We start from the raw sequence: 19,058 nt of genomic DNA on the forward strand, positions 1-19,058 counted from the left end.
AAAATGACTTTTCTAATGGTTTCTAATGCTACTAATATCTAACTCAATCTTTCTCCATGTGAATGATGATGATTTCCGTTTATTAGTAAATGAATGAAACCTTGACAATAATAAAGAAAATTTCATTTCCCTTTTCACCGTAAATCGTTAATGATTAGACTAATTGCTGATTGTTGACAAATAATAGTAGCGAAAATGGTTCACAGTATTACCTGACCATGAGATTAGGTATGACAAGTGAACAGTTTAATTGCCACAATTTAACCACTTGAACGGGATTTTTGCTTCGTTAACCCGATAAACAAGGACTTTCACTAGGCCATTTAGCTCACTATTTGTGATTTACTAGTTTCACAAATCACAATTTATTGTCACTTATATTTACACCGTTGATCATTTAACATTTTGTATCTCAACAATTTTCTGTCTCTCATTCAATTGATTCAATCAACACACAAAACAATCATCATGAAATTTTACATGGTAAGTTTTGTTTCTCATTCTAAATGGTTTACTTTACACTATGTGCTAACTTTATGAATCGATAAATGATAGCAATTAGTTGATTGTTTGTTATCATGATTCGTTTAATTGTGAAATTTGAACCTCTCAAAGTGATTGACTAAATTGTGATCTTCTCAATATCAATGGATTTACGTGCTATTGATCAATTTGTGAATAAGTTTTAGTTTGTATGTTCAACATAATAATCAACATTTTGTTATCAAAGTGAAACAATAACATTGATTAAGGTTATTAATGAATATGAATTGTGTATAAATAATTTAATTTCACTATGAATTCATTGATCAACATTAGTGAACAAACTACAATTATGCCTGAAGTTAACTGTTAATTGATATAACTAATTAGTACATTGATTTCATTGAATTAAATTAACCACTGAGATTGAAACAAAATAACTCGAAGCCTTTTTAACATTACCTTACACACCATGATGATAAGTAGACAATGAACGAAAACAGTTATGACATTGATCCTCTTTGAGTTATCAATTATAATCCTTAATCTTGACGAAAACAAAATCTATTGTTAATCAGCAAGGTATCAGAAAGGATAATGATAATAATACTGTTACATTGATTGCTGGTGAATGTTGATTATTTGTGATAAACTTTGGCTTATGTGATAAAGAGATAAAGTCAAGTGATACCTGAAAAGTTTACCGGAAACTTTTGGGATTATCAACTGAATGGATCTTGATTACTTGTTGAGATTTAGTCAATTCTATCAATTCAGTTAATCTTTTTGTTTCATTTCATTTTTTATGCTCATCTCTCTCTCTCTCTCTCTCTCTCTCTCTCTCTCTCTCTCTCTCTCTCTCTCTCTCTCATGTCCTGAGTTCATCAGAGCACAATTTTACACCCATGGTCACGGTGTTGATTTAAATCTCTATTGTGTTAATCTTTGTTTATCAGATATTAATTTCATTGTTTTTTGTTTATTCAAGTTTCTTGTTTTAGCGATTAGTTTGGCTTTGTCGACAGGTAATCCCATCGGAGTTGGTGGTGGCCTTGGAGGTGGACTTGGTGGTCTAGGGCTTGGCGGTGGCCTTGGTGGTGGACTTGGTGGACTTGGAAATGGAGTTAGTTTTGGCCGCTCTTTTGGAGGTGGAATTGGCTACGGTGGTGGCTATGGATTAGGTCCTAATGGTCCAGTCGGTGGATTTACTGTTATCCCACTTTTTGGTTAATCATTTCAACAATCGACTTGAAAGTTACTAACAAAATTTCAATTTACTTTTCGTAATAAAATTTCATTAATTTGTTATAAAATCGTTTGCATTGGTCTAAATTTTCATCTCTGTTGTTATTTCAGACCTTTTATCACCATCTACAATCAAATTCCGTAGCACCAAGAGTAATTTTCATCAATCATTCAAATTGCTGGTGGAAAACTTTTCAATATCTAATTCAGTTCAGGTAATCTTGATAACTCAGGGAGTAAAATTTTCTTGTAGTATCTTAAAATATCATTGAGGTGACAATTTCCCTGTTAACCTTGAGGCTTTTATTATCTACTAAACCTCAAGTATATTAACATGAGGATTTTAATAGACGATGATAAAAATGGTTCAGAAATCTAATAACAATAAAAAAATGGCCAAATGGATCCATGAAAACCAATGGACTGAATTTTCAACTTAAATTACATTGATAGTTGACTGAATTTAGTTTAATGTTGACAGACAATCGTTGATCATGAGGCGAAAAGTAATGTAAACATGATTAAATCAAATTATCATCAAAAGGGTGAGGAAAGCAAAGTGATTCTTGAAACTCTTGAACAAGAAATTATAATTCATATTAGTTTACCTTGTTAACCAAAGAAAACAATCATTTTTCCTCCAGAATTCATGATAAAATATCATAAGAAATCACATCATAAGTTGAGATGATTTATCTAATAATAGATTTAAAAATAACATGATAACTTTCATGAGTATTAATATTATTATTAAATGGAAAAAAAAAGTTTCGAGATCATCATGCTCGGAATCATTCAGAACATTTAATAATTATGTGCTACTCAGAAGACGAAACATTAATTTTAAGTTTTCATTTAATTTCAAGATCCATCAAGAGGGTTAATTCAGAATATTTCAATGAGAATCAGTTACAGAATACTCATGAATTGTTATCATGATTCCAGGAATAGCGAATTATTTGTCAAATTTGACTTTTCAAGATTCTTTTTTTTGTTCGATGAAAATTTGATATTTCATGTTTGTTAACCATGTTATTATTATATCATATTCATTATCTTGAACTTTTATTCAGAAATGTTTCAGATTCATCTCTCTAGATAATGATATCGTCTCGAAACAAAATTGACTCTGATTTCTCATGAATTCAATGAGGATATTTCCATGATTGAAAAGCATCAAGAAATCAATTGATCCATTGGAAAGATAGAAATATAATTCAATGAATCAAACCTGAGAATATGATATTCTCAATGATAGTTAGCCACTAATAAAGTAAAATTCAGTATCATGAAATCACTGAGTTATAATAACACAACTTTTCACCTTGTGACCTTAGTAGATTTGATTGGATTTCGTTGAAGACTGAATATAATTTTGAAAAGTCAACTTTTCGTTAATCTTTTAATATCATTAAACTTGAAACTCTAGGAAACTGAGCTGAGAATGCAAGTGATTTGTTTCTATGTAAAATTCATGGGTTAACATTTGTTATGACATGAAATTCAATCAAGATTGAGTGAGATATTGATGATGTATAAATGATGGTTATGATGAGAAAATCTTTTACCTGAGTAACTTTCATCTCCATGGTTACCAGATCATAGAACCGTTTGATAAATATAACTTATGGTAAAGTCTCAGTAACTTATAAAGGAAGAAATAATTAATTTCCTGGAACTGAATTTATCACAATTACAACATATATATATAGACTTTAATATTGTCTAAGGAAAATGTTATATATGAAATATAACTTTCCAATTATGTTAAGTGTAAAAAATTAGATACAAATGATATTGTTAATAATTGAAATTCTGAAAAACGAACATTTTTCTTGTCACTTTCATGTATTATTTTCAAAACTTCCCATTGATCTAAAACTTTTACTATCAAATTGTTTCCAATGATCAAGAGTAACCTTAATCATGAGAAGTTGAATATTTTCACCATTAACGTTAAAATCATTTCATCGAGACTTTCATCATGTTTCATGTTTACTTGACCTTTTTGTGGTTTTCCATCATAATAGTGTATCAATTCATTAGATAAGCCGGAAATGGAAATGAAAAGAGTAGGAAGAAGATGTTTGCATCATAATATTACTCAGAAAACGGATTTATGTATATACATAAGTTGAAAATATTATCTCGATAATGATATCATATGATATGAGAGTGTTTCATTTAACTGAATAAGATGAATAATATAAGCAAATGATTTCCATTGAATCTGATTCCAGTATGAAGTTGAAAAGAGTAATCATCACCTTCTATTGATCTTTTATCTTTGTATCTATTAATAATTCTTGTTGTTTTTGTTTAGCATTTTGACTTTCCAGCAATGAGAAAACATGGAAAACACCAGGGAGTCTGAAGTAAACAAAATTTAAACATTATTCAGAGATAAATACACATGATAATCAGGGATAAGGTGTTAATATGTATTGAAATCTATTTGCCCTAAAGTGAATTAGTTTTACTATTCAGAAAAAAGACAGAGAAAGTTTTTTTACCCTCCAAAAGAAAAAGCAAACTCTGAAAATTATCCAGAACTTTATCGACTTTCAGCTCGAAAACTGAGCAGCAACTCTATTCCTGGAATAGATTTTTTTTACATAAACCTTTGTAATCTGACAGAATTAAACATTTACCTTTGACAATTTACTATTCTGTTCAACTTATTGATGGAAATTTAGCTTCTTATCCGTTTAAATGAACATAATACTTATTATATATTGTGTTTTCGAAAAGCATTCTTTTGGTAAGAATCAGCTTATTTCATGATTCATTCTCAATCCTGATTTGGTCATGATTACTTCAATCTCTTTTACCTTTTATCCTCACCTCATATTCATCTGAATTACTGAGTATTATTCCTGATTCTTTTCTATCCTCGAATTGATTGTTCTAACTTTCATCTCAAAGGTGAGATGATAAAAGTCTCTGAAAAGAGGTGAAGCAAAATAAAAAGATTCTCAGTGAAATCCAGTTGGAATTACACCTTTTCTCATTCAATGACATGATGAAAGATAGAAAATGAGGACATTTTTCTCATTGACGATTATATTCATATTCACTTCTCATGGAAATAACTGAAAAGCAATCGACACTCAATTCATTCCAATATCAGGCAACTATTCAGATTCTGAAGTAAGAATTTTTTTTCTCTTCTACCAAATCTTTTATAATCATGTCGATTTTGATCATTCTCAGGTGATCTTCATGGGTCATTTATTCATTAAAAAAAATGCCAACTGAATGAATGAACTCAATGGAACAAGATTGTAAATGAAATATTATGTGAAGAAAAAAAAAGTTCTGATCTGAAAAGGTCTATTCAGTTGAGATTATTCAGAAGGTTCATTTCATGATAGAAGTGACTTGTTGCTGAATAAAAAGATATTATTATCATAATTGCACATTATTAATATTAATGATGAGGATAAAATGTTGAGTTTTGTTTTCCATCCTTATTGATTCATATGTGTGTTGACAAAACACTCATGCAAATGCTGAGACAAATTATGAGATAATTCAGAGACGATGAAAGTTATATTCATGTGAATGGTTAAGAACTTGTGAACTTGAGATTCTATTGCAATTTACTAAATATGAATAAGATTGTTATCAGAAGAGACTTACAAGATTCTTCAGTGTTCATGATACACATCACATGAGAGAAAGGAATAAAAAAAAAAGTTCTTAATAGAATAACATTTAACTGTTTTACTTTTTACTTAGAAATGACTTTTTTTTTTTACTCTTTTCATCATTTGAATAACATGATTACGATTATGATGCAAATTGAATAGGCGGTCGAGAACCTTATTAAGCTAAATCATTATGTAACGAGTTAAATATTATCTCATATTTTCAGAAAATTATTTAATTATTAGCATAAATCAAGAATAAATATCATGAGATAGTAATTATATCACCTTAATCATGCAAACATTGGATCGATTTAATCAGATGAACTGAAAATAAAATGAAAGATTAACAGGGAGAAAAGTTGTATTCCCAGTGAATATGTTTTCTTCATGATATAATCATCATGACGAGCATGATGATGACGATTATAAGTATGAGGGAAAAGAAGAGTTAACTGAATTTCTGTTAATCATTTAATTATCAATTTATATGATAATTAGTATCATGAAAACCTCCTCATTGTGGTTTACAAGCAGATATTAAATTCCTACAACTGAATATCGATGTATAAACTGTCTGATCTTCGAGAATTGGAATCATGAGTTTGTCAGATCTGATGATTTTATCCAAAATTAACTGAATATACAATAAGTTTATCTCAATTAAATTCATGTGAAATTTTTAACGATCAGATAATTTGAACTGTATTGTCTTTTTGTTTTGACTGAGCAAAGTTCAACAGAAAAATGAAGACAATCATCAACTCATGATAACTCTGAATGAACTGAATAGTAAATATTATATAATACTAGTAAAACTGAACCTTTGATAATTGAACATGAACTTTTTCAATTAAATTAATTCTCACATTTGTTTCCATCTCTGTAATTGGGTCAATAATTTACAATTGTTATTCTGGGTTAACATTTACTCAGAATGTTTCATGTTTACATTTTAATTGTTATCAGGGAGTTTCATTAATCATAATAAATCATTGATTCCATTAATGGAAACTTTAATCAAGATTAACTAATAATAACTTTCGCAAACCAAAGGTCAGCTTTTTTCTGACCTCTACTATCCAATCACCAAGAATAATAGATTAAAGATAAATTATCTTGTGTTGAATTCAGAACTGAATAATGAAGGGTAGAAAATCTTGAAATCCTCAGGCTTCCTTTTCCATCACTATCATGATTTGGAATCAATTTAAATTTTCTAATTTCCTTTTTCTTCATCTCAACAATTAGTTAATTGTTGTGCTTTTCTTTTTATTTTCATTTTTATAAATTCAACAATTTAAATTTTGTTTCTTAATTTCCCATTGTTAACATTAGTTTTCCCACTCCCACAACTATAGTTGTAAATTTCTTAATTATTACTCTTAACCAATCTAATTAATTAGTATCCCTGATTAACTGATTGAGTTGATTAAGAATTTACAATATTCTCAACTAATTAACCAATGGAAATTGATCTAAATTCAATTCTATACCTAAAGATATAGTTAAAGATGATTCAGTTAATTTCAATTAACTAATTTTCTTAATTGTTTCTATCTAAATCTCTTCAACTTTTAAGTTGACCAAAATTGGTAACAAAAGTAAGAGACCCGAATTTTCTTTCTCCCTTTTTCTTTCTTTTATTTTTAGCTTTTACCATTGTTTAAGTCTAAAGACTTATCTTGGTTAATTTTATCTTTTTATCTTCTACATGTTAACCATATTGTTCATAATGTCGAGACTAAGAGACTAAAAAAGTTACTTTGTAACAATAGTTTCACCTCATCACTAATATGATTAACTTGGTTAATTTGTTTAATTTGATTTCCCCTTTATTTTAATTGTAACCCCTTATCATCATTAATTGATATCCCTTAATTGTTACCCCCTTTTCTTTTATTCTAAAAAAGAATAATTTTCCCTCTATAATCTTCAGTCAATGTTTAACATTAAAATAGTTAACTTGCTCATCTTTAATCTCTCAATTCTTAATTAAGGTGATTCTGCACTTCTAAGTGTTACAATCCATCCATCTCTCAAGTTCCTAAAATTCAACCTTCTTTAATTAGACATTTTATGTTTAATTGTCCAAATCTGAATTCTTTAGAATTATCAGTGAAAGTGAAAACACAAGCGTAAGTACAATAGAGAAACTCAGTGATCCTAAAAGAATCGTGTATTCGGTATTTTGTGGGACCGAAAATCTTCTGAACTCTTGTCTTCAAGCCTACAGACTTTTCCGAGTTTTATCTCAATCACATCCATCGATCTCAAATTGATCATCTAACCTCCTCATCTCAGAATTTCCCCCACAAATTGGCGACCCAGGCAGGATCATTGTGTTTTTCCCCGTGTTTGTGTTTTGTGTTTTCTTTATTTCCGTCTCCATTCTATTGAATTATCTTTTCCTTTCCATCAATATGCCACCTAAACGTTCTCGTGTTGCTGCGATTACTCGTATTGCTGCTGCTCGCGCCATGAAAGCTGCAAAGGCTACCCGCCGATCCTCAATCTAACTGATGCTGAATCAGGACTCTCCGAGGATGATACAATCATTCCTCCACCTCCATCACCTCAAGATACTTTTACCCCAGTTAACCCTAGACCCCGACTCGTGTTTCTACAGTCATTCAAAATCCAAATCTCTCAGAGATCTCTTACCATGAGATTCTCGAACTTTAATAAGTGGAATGTTCCAATTCCAATCAGATCATTGGCTACGAAAAGCTTAATGATGTTATCTCAACTCATCTTCTTCTTATTGGTGAAAATGTAACCATTGAAGATATTCAAAACCTCGATCTTAACGAGATCAAAACCAACCCATTCCAAATTGGATTTTGGAATTTGAACCCAAAATATTTCCGAAGCGGAAATACAAATATTCTTAAAGAATATCGGTCGTGATGAAGAGACCATCTTTAATCTAACCCACTCTGAGCTTTATGCTCTTCCTCTTCCTCTTGGTGTTCTCAACAAAATAAAGAACATTTTAAATTCTTTTGGTGCTCATATTAGTGAGCAATTACCTTCATCTATCACCCTCTGTCAATTCCAATGACAATCTTACTCCATCAACTTTCTTCGAATTGATGAAACAATTGAAGACTGACCTCATGTACCAGAATTCCGCTCTGGTGAGGACCAATATTCTTGGCTGGTAAAGACCAAGGATCGTTTATCCAAAGAGAATGTGGATGACGAAACAAGACTCAGACTTCTCCAAAGTCTATGGCCCACGAAAAAAACAAGTGCCGTTGGTTTAGATGATATTACCGATTACCAGGAATACGTCGATGCCCTTTTGAAAATTGAAGACTCCCGAAAGTCAATATAGTGCAGATTTTGAGCTCCGAAACTGCCGTTACAACCCGAATTCCACCGGAAAATTCTTCCGATATGAGAAGATTGGTCACCAAAGCGTTTGGTCCAACCAACGATTCCTCTTTCTCAATCTTGTTCTCCAACATATCCTCGAAATATCCGAGATGATATTTATACCCTTGGTATTAATGATGATCGTACGAGAATTTACAATCATCTTACTAGAATTCATTTTGATTATAAAATAATCAAAATAGACAAAGGTCCAAAAACGGTTCCTCGAAAACCCTAACCCAAATCATTCCAATGATAAATCTTCAGTTGCTCGAATGCTTAAAACTAATAATCCTAATTATTCCCAATCTAACTCTAACTATAAGAGAAACCAAATGCATCTTCATCCGCATCTAAAGATGCTAAATTTTGCAATTATTGCAAAGGTGATGATCATACAATTGATGTTTGTTCTAAGTTAGCTTATCGAAAAGCTCAAGAAGCTGCAGGAATTAAACCTCCTTATCAGGGAAAAAATCAAAATTACGTTCGACAACCATTCAACTCAACAGCAGCCCCAACTAACTTAACCACTTTGGTTAATCAAGATCAGCCAGTTCCTCAAATTCAATTCCCTCCGCAACCAGTTAATGCTATTGTCTCAGTTCCCCAAATGTTCACTAATCCAATACAGTTAGATAACCGACCACCCTCTCCTCCCGAACCTATGCAAAGCGGACTCAGAGGAAATGTAGGATTTGCAATATCTAAAGATATTAAGCAAATTTCCCAAATTGGAAACACTGCAATTTCTCATATGCCTCAAGTCAACTTAACCCTCTGCTTGCCCGATAAAACTCGTGTTCAAGAAGGTAAAGTGTTGATAGACACCGGAGCGTCAGCTTGTGTTATCGATGCCGGTCTAGCTTCCCTCCTTCAAGCTCACGTTATAAAGGTGAACAGAACCCTAAAAGGTATTGCATCAGGAGTCTATGTAGATTCTTTTGGTTTTTCGTATGCAATATTTAAGCATAATGGTATGGACGAATCGCATCATCAAATTCCAAATTTGTGAAAATTTGAACCCGTATTTTGTTAGAATGCCTTCCTTCATGTTTTTACATGAAAATTCTTTCTGACGGAAATGAGTATGATATCTCTGTCAAAGAAACCCCAATTCTCCTGAATTAAATAACCCTGACTTTTATTTCCGATTCTGTACTCCTGATGAAACTGATTTCATCATTGAAACTTCTATTAAAGTTACTGGTAATGCTGCTTCCGATTATATCTTGACTCTCCTCAACTCATTCAACTCATTCAACTCAAACAATTAACAATTCCTCAACTCCATCCACTCATCATCCAAATCTAACAACAATTCAACTCCCATCTGAAGAAAACAAATTCAAAAATTTTCCTCAACAATCAATAATCGCTCGGTGTATGCTCGTTAGTGAAAACGAAATTACCGAATCAAAAACTCAATCCTTTCTTGACAAGATTAAGTCAAGAATCAACCCAAATTTAAGTTCATCTCAACAAAATGAACTTCTCGAACTTTTCGAAAACTATCAAGATGTTTTTTCCAAACACAAAAACGATCTTGGATTTGTCTCATCATCTGTTTGTCCAGTGAAAATTGATTTAGAAGATCAAATTATCCCGTACCAAAAACCCTACAACTGTAACATTCATCGCCGTGGAGTTTTTCGTGAGATCATTAATGACATGATCCAACATGACCTGATCGAACCCTCGGATGCGCTTGGAGGTGCACCATCATTATTGGTTCCTCGATCAGATGGCTCTCATAGGATGGTAACTGATTATCGTCTCTTGAATCGTCTCACTAAAATTCCGAGACATCCCATGCCCAGAATCGACGACTGTCTCGAAGTCGTTCGAGGTGGACAATTCTTCAACCTTTTCGACCTGGCTCAAGGTTACCACCAGATAGAACTTCCTCCTTCCGAAAGAGAGAAAACAGCGTTTGTAACCCCGGATGGTAAGTATCAGTACAAACGACTCCCCATGGGACTCGCCGGTGCTCCATTCATATTCCAGCGATTCATGAACAAAGTTCTTGAAGGGTTACAATATGTCAATTGTATTGGATACTTTGACGATATCCCTGTTGTTGGTGTAACTTTTTCCGATCTCATCGCTAATACGATATTGGTGTTAGAAAGATTGAGAAAATACAATCTAAAAGTTAAGCCAGAAAAGTGTCACTTCGGTGAAACCGAAATCTTATTGTTAGGACATTTAGTCTCAGGTGAAGGAATCCGTCCAGACCCTAAAAAGGTTCAAGCCCTAGTTAACCTCCGATACCCTAAAACTGTCCGTGAACTTCAATCCCTCCTAGGATGTTATAATTATTTCTCCAGGTACATAAAAAATTATTCCTCCATCGCCGCTCCACTCTATCGTTTAATCTCAAAAGAACGAAAATTCAAAATTCTTCCCGCTGACAAACAAGCCCTCGATTCTCTCAAATCATCTCTCATCAATACCACTCTCTTGGTACATTTCAACCCTAAACTTCGTCGTAAAATCTCCGTCGATGCATCTGATGTTGCTGTTGGTGGAATCCTATTACAGGAAGACGACAAATCTGAAGATTTCAATCCGGAAAACCCAATTGAAACCGTAAGCCATTGGCTCCCAATTTCCTTTTTTTCTCAAAAATTACTGAAGCATCAACTTCATTATAGTGTTTCAGAAAAAGAACTTCTAGCAATTCTTGTCGGTGTGTACAAGTACTCTCACTATCTCGATGGTGAAAATTTCTTAATCGAGACTGACCACCATGCCCTGTGTCAGCTCCCAAAAATTAATTTTAAAAATTCTAGACTCCAAAGATGGTCAATTATGCTCTCATCTTATAATTTTAAGGTCATTTATAAAAAAGGATTAACTCATCCTCCCGACTGTTTCTCCCGTTATCAGTCCGAATGGGACCATAGAAAAACTATCGATCCCGAAGAAGAGTTTTTAGACAAAATTTTTCTTAATGAATACGTTGAAGACCCATCATTCCATCACTACTATGATATTGGAATGAATTTGATTAACCTCTCCTTTGAAGCTCCTATTCTCGATTACGAGCAAATCAAAGATCCTCCTCTACTTTTATATTCAGTCACCTCAGAAATAGCACATCTTCAACCTCATTCCAAATCATCTCCTCAAGAATTTTCCTTATGGAAGGAAAAAGTAAGAACCGCTCAGAAAAACAACCCTGATGTTCAATCGCTCATCTCTCAACTTTCCAACCAAAATTCGATTGCCGCTAAACGATATGTTTTAAAGGACAATCTTCTCTACAGAAAGGACTCACGAACCCCCTTTGGAACTCGACTCGTGATTGATCCTGAAATCTTAAAAGAGATATTCCAACTTGAGCATGAATCAACCCTCGGTGGACATTTCGCCACAGAAAAAACCTACTTAAATATCGCTCGACGATTTTGGTGCAAATTCCTCTATGATGAAGTGAAAAAGTTGTGTGAAAACTGTTTAGTTTGCAACTTAGCAAAACCTTCCAACATCATTTATGTTGACCCCTCCATCAAACCCATTCCTCAAGAAATTCTAACCCGATTTGAACTTGATGTTCAAGGCCCGATAACAATTGGAAATTCTAAAAAATACATCCTCGTCATCGTCGATGTTTTATCGCGATTTGTGTACGCGAAAATGACCCTCAACCAAACAGCTACAACTGTAATCAACTTTCTCTCCAATTTCTTTCATCTCTTCGGTTTCCCAACCCACATCCAAACCGACTTAGGAACAAATTTCACTTCGGATGAATTTAAAAAGTTCATAGAAAAACATGGTATTGTTCATGACACCAGTACCCCTTACCACCCTCAATCCCAAGGCATTGTCGAAAGATGCAATCGCACAATTGCAGAAAGACTTCGTGCTTATGTTTGTGCCAAAGGTACAAAAAATTTGGTCTCCGCTCTCCAAGCATCTCTGTATGCAATCAACTCATCCGTCCACAAGATTACTCGCTTCAGTCCTTACTTCCTTGTTTTTGGTCGCGAGCCTAACAAACCCCTTGACAATTACTTGTCCATTAACCACAATTCCTGTGACCGTAACTGAAGCCCGTAAAATTGCTTACGCGACTTAATTCCCAACAACTTTACCAGATTAACAGAACCAAATCCCTTCATCCTCAATCTCCCTACGCTATTGGAGATTATCTTCTAGTTAAAAATGAATCTCCAGATTCAACAATTTCTAAAAAACTTCGAAATCGCTATCATGGCCCTTATTTAGTTTGTGGTCTTAAGAAAGGTGCACTTATGTTATTAGACACTCTAAGCTTTAATCTCTTCATCTCCAATGTTTCTAATACAAAGAAATATACAGGAAAGTTAACCACAAAGATGTTAAACCTCAGAGAAAATTTTTTCAACCCCGATTCTTACTTAGAAAATGAAGACTTCAATTCCCCCGAAATTGAGTTAATTACTGACAACCAATTTCAATCACTCAGTGATAATGATTATGTTGAAAATGAAGATCTTAATTCCGATTCAATTCCTAATGAAAATTCAAATGACCCAATTAACCCAAATAATGATGAAAATCTAAATGATTTTATTCATAATCTTCCTCAGTCAAATCTTCCTTCCTCTCCAATTAAAAATTCTAATTGTAACAATCAGTTAATTACTGATCACTACAGTGATGAATTAATTAACAATATTCCTCAAAACAAAAGAAAATATCGAACATCTGATCAACAGATAATCGAACAGCCAAAGTTAATTGTTAACAATCAAGAAAAAATGTTAACCAGACAACAATTAAGAAACCAAAAAGTTTTTGTATTGTTTAATTTTTATTATTAGAAAATGATAATGAGAATATTTTTCTAATTAACTTTAATTGTTGTTCTCAAGTTGATCACTACAGTGATAAGAATTTAAAATTTTCCAGAAAAATTAATTTCGATCATTCTAGTGATTTAGATTGTTCTAAATTCGAAATTAGATTAACATCTGTTGAAAAGAAAAATTCTATTCTTTTTAAGTTTCCCCTTTCCTCTGTTGAAGGCGTTAGTTTCGCTAATTACCTTTACCCGCCTTTGTCTTTGTTTCCTCTTCATTTAACTCTTTGGTCATTTAGAGTCAAGTTGATTTTTATTAACCTAATTTCTCATCTCCACCTTGAAAATTTTTCTTTGTTCAATTTAGTAAAATCTTTAGATTTAATTTTGTTTCAATTATTAGTAATTCACCAGAATTCTGAGAATTGTGAAAATTATAAAGTTCAACTAAATTGTTCTCCACCTTCATCACCCCAACACTTCAGTGTTAAAATTTCCTCCGCCATCTTCAGTGAAGTGAAAAGTGCTTCCGAACTGTTGACTCAAAGTGCCTTTAAGTGCCTTCATCAAATTAATCATCTCAAGATTAATCATCCCTCTCATCGCCATTATCAACAATTTAGCGTCAAAAAGCTAATTAACCAAAAGTGAAAATGGACAAAACCCGAACTCACCACCCACACCTTCTAGTGTTCCTGTTTCTTTCTCCAACAAACGTGCTAATTCTCATCTCTTGAAATCTGTTATTCCAAACTGTGGTTATGAAAGTGACCCTGATTGCTGGTACATCCCTGGACCAATTGCCTCTTCAACCGAACCCGATCATCCCCTCATCGACCTCAACTCACCACCAAGAAAAACTGTTGAATTAAAAACTGTTAAATTTCAATCTCCTCTGGTTACCCAACAAACTCTTAAACGTTCAGTTTCAATTGAATCTTTAGATTCAATCGCTTCCTCTCATCCAAACCAATTAAGGAAAATTTCTCTCCGGAATCAAATGGAAGAAGAAACTCAAGGTAAGATCATTGTTAAGTCGAACCTCTCTAACTTTTTACCATCAACTTCTTCCGAAACGAATAAATACCCAAAGCCCGGTGAATTTCCTAAATTCTTCCCAAATGAAATCCCTGCTCCTCTTCCGACTGAACTTCCCGATCATGTTTCGATCGATAAATACAAGCAAGTTAGACAATTAGTCTTAATGAAAAATGAGAATTTCAAAAATATCAGACAGAAATTCGAAAAGATGATTAGAGAAAAACTTTTTCTAAACCTTTATCATGATGAAATTATCTATTCAGTTCCTCTTCCGAAAATACCTAAAGGTATCTCAAAATCTTCAGTCACCCATGAAAAGTTAGATTCATTTATTAATGAAATTCGTTGCTTCTTCTGTGAGCAAATCTCTCTTATCCCCATCGAATGCGACTTTTGTAAGCATTGGTATTGTACCAATTGCGTTATCTTCGTGCAAAATTTGATCGCAATTTTGAAATTAACCCCACCGTCGAAACCCAATAAATTCATTTGCCTCTTTCCATCATGTTTAAGAAACTTTTCCTCCATCGATGACTACCCCACTTACAGCTCGATTACTTATTCATCAACTTACGTTAACTATCGAAACTGTAAATTTAATTGTAGGTACACTCTCTGCGCTAAACAATTAAGTCCTAATTTACTTTCGGCTCACGAATCAAAATGTCGATTAGGATTGTTTAGGGAAGAAGTGGATCTCGAATCAATTCCAATCTTTCGTCAAGGCTCCTCTGTAAAGGAACTTTCCTCCATCAATCCAAAGCGTTTAGTTAGCTTCATCCCTCCTCACATCAAACTTGCACCCACTCCGCAAATTTCCTACTCAACCCACGAGTTCAATTTCGAACAAAAATTTGAATTATATGCCTGTCTTTTGGTTAACAAAGAAGAAAATCCAACTGACCCTCTCCTATCGGACACTAGCATTCGTTCTCATGCGAATCTTAGATTAGGTTTTGGGAATCTTTCAATAAAAGAAAAGACCCCTCTTCCCTATCCGAAAATGAAGAATTTGTCCGAACAATAGGCTTTCCTCCTGTAGTTTCTTACGCTCCTGCCCCTCTCGACCTCGAACTACTTGGTCAACCAAGTCAAATCCGTTCCCATTATCTTCTAAAAGATTCGGAAGAATGGTTAAAGTTCAGCGAGGGAAGACCCAAACATGATCTTCCTTGCTCACCTCTCAGGTTATCCCCTGATGCTGGTCAACCAAATACCCCCTACACTGCCATTAACCCTCTTTCTAGATTGACCCTGGAAGAGCAAAATGTTGTTAAAAATAAAATTTCCGAATGGTTTCCATCCCTAAGAGAATTGGTAACCCTGACAAAATCTTCCGCCACCTCTAACCCGCTACGACTTGAATATCGAGTCAACCGAAAAAATAAAGCCGCTGCTATTTTCAATGCGCTGGTGGATCAACAAGTCGAAGATCTTTCTTCAAATCAAAAAGAATTTCTGGCCGAACAAATCAGTGAACATCCTGATCCTTCCAATGTTTATTCGATCAACGCTTCGTATGTTCGAATAGTTCGTTTCAACGCCGAAGGAGTTCGGAAAATCGTACATCATCCCGTTTGGATTGTTATCATTGACGGTAACTGTGATGTCGTGTACGAGACCCTAGTCCACTATAAGGACATTCACTTCATGGATACCCACTTTCATGGGTTAACAAAAGACGATTTAAAATTCGCCAAACACCTCGCTTCAGTTAGAGATCAAGTTCTTTGCTTTTGGCCTGTGCTAAACAAATTGTTGGTGCTGGACTTGTATCTCTACTAAGATGTCTACAACTTTCCCTGATGAGATCGACATTCTTCGACCTAAGATGCGAGATGTCACTGTTTATTTCTCCCTATCGGACTACACCCGCCTCATTATCTCTCCTTGCTTTCATCATCTTCAGTGGATACACAATTAGAGACAGACCCCACTCACCCGCCGTCGAAGCTCTTACCGCTATGAGGATGTATATGGCATTTTGGCAAGATATCGAGGAAAAAGTCAAGTCCACTGGTCGTGGAATTCACAATCAATCTATTCAATTCTACGTGCGAAATGAAAAAGTTTCGTATTTACACAAGAAACTCACTGAATTGATAGATTCGAAAAAAGCAAAGTGGCCACTCGACTGGTCATACCATCAACATCACCGAGAGAACCCGGAATACTCATCATTCCAATGCGTTTCCCCCGCACTATCACCAATTCCATCATCATCATCATCCTCATCACCTCCACCAATGGTTTCAACAAGAATTGTGAGACCTCCAACATCATCATCATATGAAAAACCTTCACCATTTACCCTATTCAATATCGTTCACCCTCCGAACTCATCCCAAAGAAAAAACAATAACCCCGTTGCTTATCAGCTTGGACTCGATGAAACTGTTCATCCATTAGTCTCTCAAGCGGAAATGAAAAAGCTTTTTGAAAATGTTCCCTCAGGATCTTCCTCATCGTCTACCTTACCTAATCAAGCCCTGGATTCTTCAGTAAAATACATATTGGATAATCTCTCAGACCCTCCCTTATCATTTGGTTCTCAAGATCCAAGGAAAAACCCGCTCCATCCACACCATGTTAGGCCGAACACTCCATCTCCTCCCGAAGTTCAATCATCATCTTCATCTCCATCACCACCAAATCACAATAGGATTCCAAAGGAAACCCTGAAGAAGTATCTTCATCAAAGTGCTGGGGACTGAAGGGTAGAAAATCTTGAAATCCTCAGGCTTCCTTTTCCATCACTATCATGATTTGGAATCAATTTAAATTTTCTAATTTCCTTTTTCTTCATCTCAACAATTAGTTAATTGTTGTGCTTTTCTTTTTATTTTCATTTTTATAAATTCAACAATTTAAATTTTGTTTCTTAATTTCCCATTGTTAACATTAGTTTTCCCACTCCCACAACTATAGTTGTAAATTTCTTAATTATTACTCTTAACCAATCTAATTAATTAGTATCCCTGATTAACTGATTGAGTTGATTAAGAATTTACAATATTCTCAACTAATTAACCAATGGAAATTGATCTAAATTCAATTCTATACCTAAAGATATAGTTAAAGATGATTCAGTTAATTTCAATTAACTAATTTTCTTAATTGTTTCTATCTAAATCTCTTCAACTTTTAAGTTGACCAAAAATTGGTAACAAAAGTAAGAGACCCGAATTTTTCTTTCTCTCCCTCTTTCTTTTTTCTTTCTTTTATTTTTTAGCTTTTACCATTGTTTAAGTCTAAAGACTTATCTTGGTTAATTTTTATCTTTTTTATCTTCTCTACATGTTAACCATATTGTTCATAATGTCGAGACTAAGAGACTAAAAAAGTTACTTTGTAACAATAGTTTCACCTCATCACTAATATGATTAACTTGGTTAATTTGTTTAATTTGATTTCCCCTTTATTTTAATTGTAACCCCTTATCATCATTAATTGATATCCCTTAATTGTTACCCCCTTTTCTTTTATTCTAAAAAGAATAATTTTCCCTCTATAATCTTCAGTCAATGTTTAACATTAAAATAGTTAACTTGCTCATCTTTAATCTCTCAATTCTTAATTACGGTGATTCTGCACTTTTAAGTGATCTAATCCATCCATCTCTCAAGTTCCTAAAATTCAACCTTCTTAATTAGACATTTGATGTTTAATTGTCCAATTCCAAATTCTTTAGAATTGTTAGTGAAATTGAAAACACAAAGCGTAAGTATTGTGAAAACTCAGGGATCCTAAAAGAATCGTGTATTCGGTATTTTTGTGGGACCGAAAATCTTCTGAACTCTTGCCTTCAAGTCTAAAGACTTTTCCGAGTTTTATCTCAATCACATCCATCGATCTCAAATTGATCATCTAACCTCCTCATCTCAGAATTTCCCCCACAATAATAAATATCATTATTGTTATTATTATTACCAATTGTTTTTATCAATCTCATGGTTTTCCTAATAAAATTGAGAAAATGAGTTAACGATAATAAAACCCATTTCCACCATGATGGTGGTGAGAAACAATTGAGCTAATGTTATCCAATTAACTGTTTATTATATGAAAACAACCACCATGATGAGTTCAATGAATTACTCGATAGTAACATTATCTCCAGAATTTGTTTCATAAAGACTGAATTAAGATTTTATCACAACCATGAATCAATGTCAACTGAATTTTACTCTGTTCAAATTACTATTTTCTGATCACTTTGCATTTTCCTCTTCATCATGATGGTGATGATCATTATGATGGTCATCATCATGATGCTTATCATGTCCATTTATAGAATATTATCAATAATGAAATATTCTAAAAGTTGATAAGGACATTGAGTAGATTTTCCAATTCTCTGGATGTGAATATTTCTCTTTCAGGATAAATCTATTTTCGAGTCTATTTGTTGTTATGGTTGCTCTTTTTTTCTACTTGTAAAGTTCTGAGAAGAAGAAGAAAATCAG

General features: G+C 33.5%; 1 protein-coding gene across 1 annotated transcript; it reads left to right on the forward strand.

Annotated features, from left to right (window-relative positions):
* The first annotated feature begins 328 nt into the window (after positions 1-328).
* LOC128390084 (uncharacterized) lies at positions 329-1,796 on the forward strand. The gene is made up of 2 exons (XM_053349750.1): positions 329-483; positions 1,472-1,796. The coding sequence occupies exons 1-2, from the start codon at positions 469-471 to the stop codon at positions 1,712-1,714; spliced, it is 258 nt and encodes an 85-aa protein (XP_053205725.1). The 5' UTR covers positions 329-468; the 3' UTR covers positions 1,715-1,796.
* The last annotated feature ends 17,262 nt before the right edge of the window (positions 1,797-19,058 follow it).

Source organism: Panonychus citri, unplaced genomic scaffold, assembly GCF_014898815.1.
Source record: "Panonychus citri isolate SS breed McGregor unplaced genomic scaffold, ASM1489881v1 Contig00115, whole genome shotgun sequence".
NCBI lineage: Eukaryota > Metazoa > Arthropoda > Arachnida > Trombidiformes > Tetranychidae > Panonychus > Panonychus citri.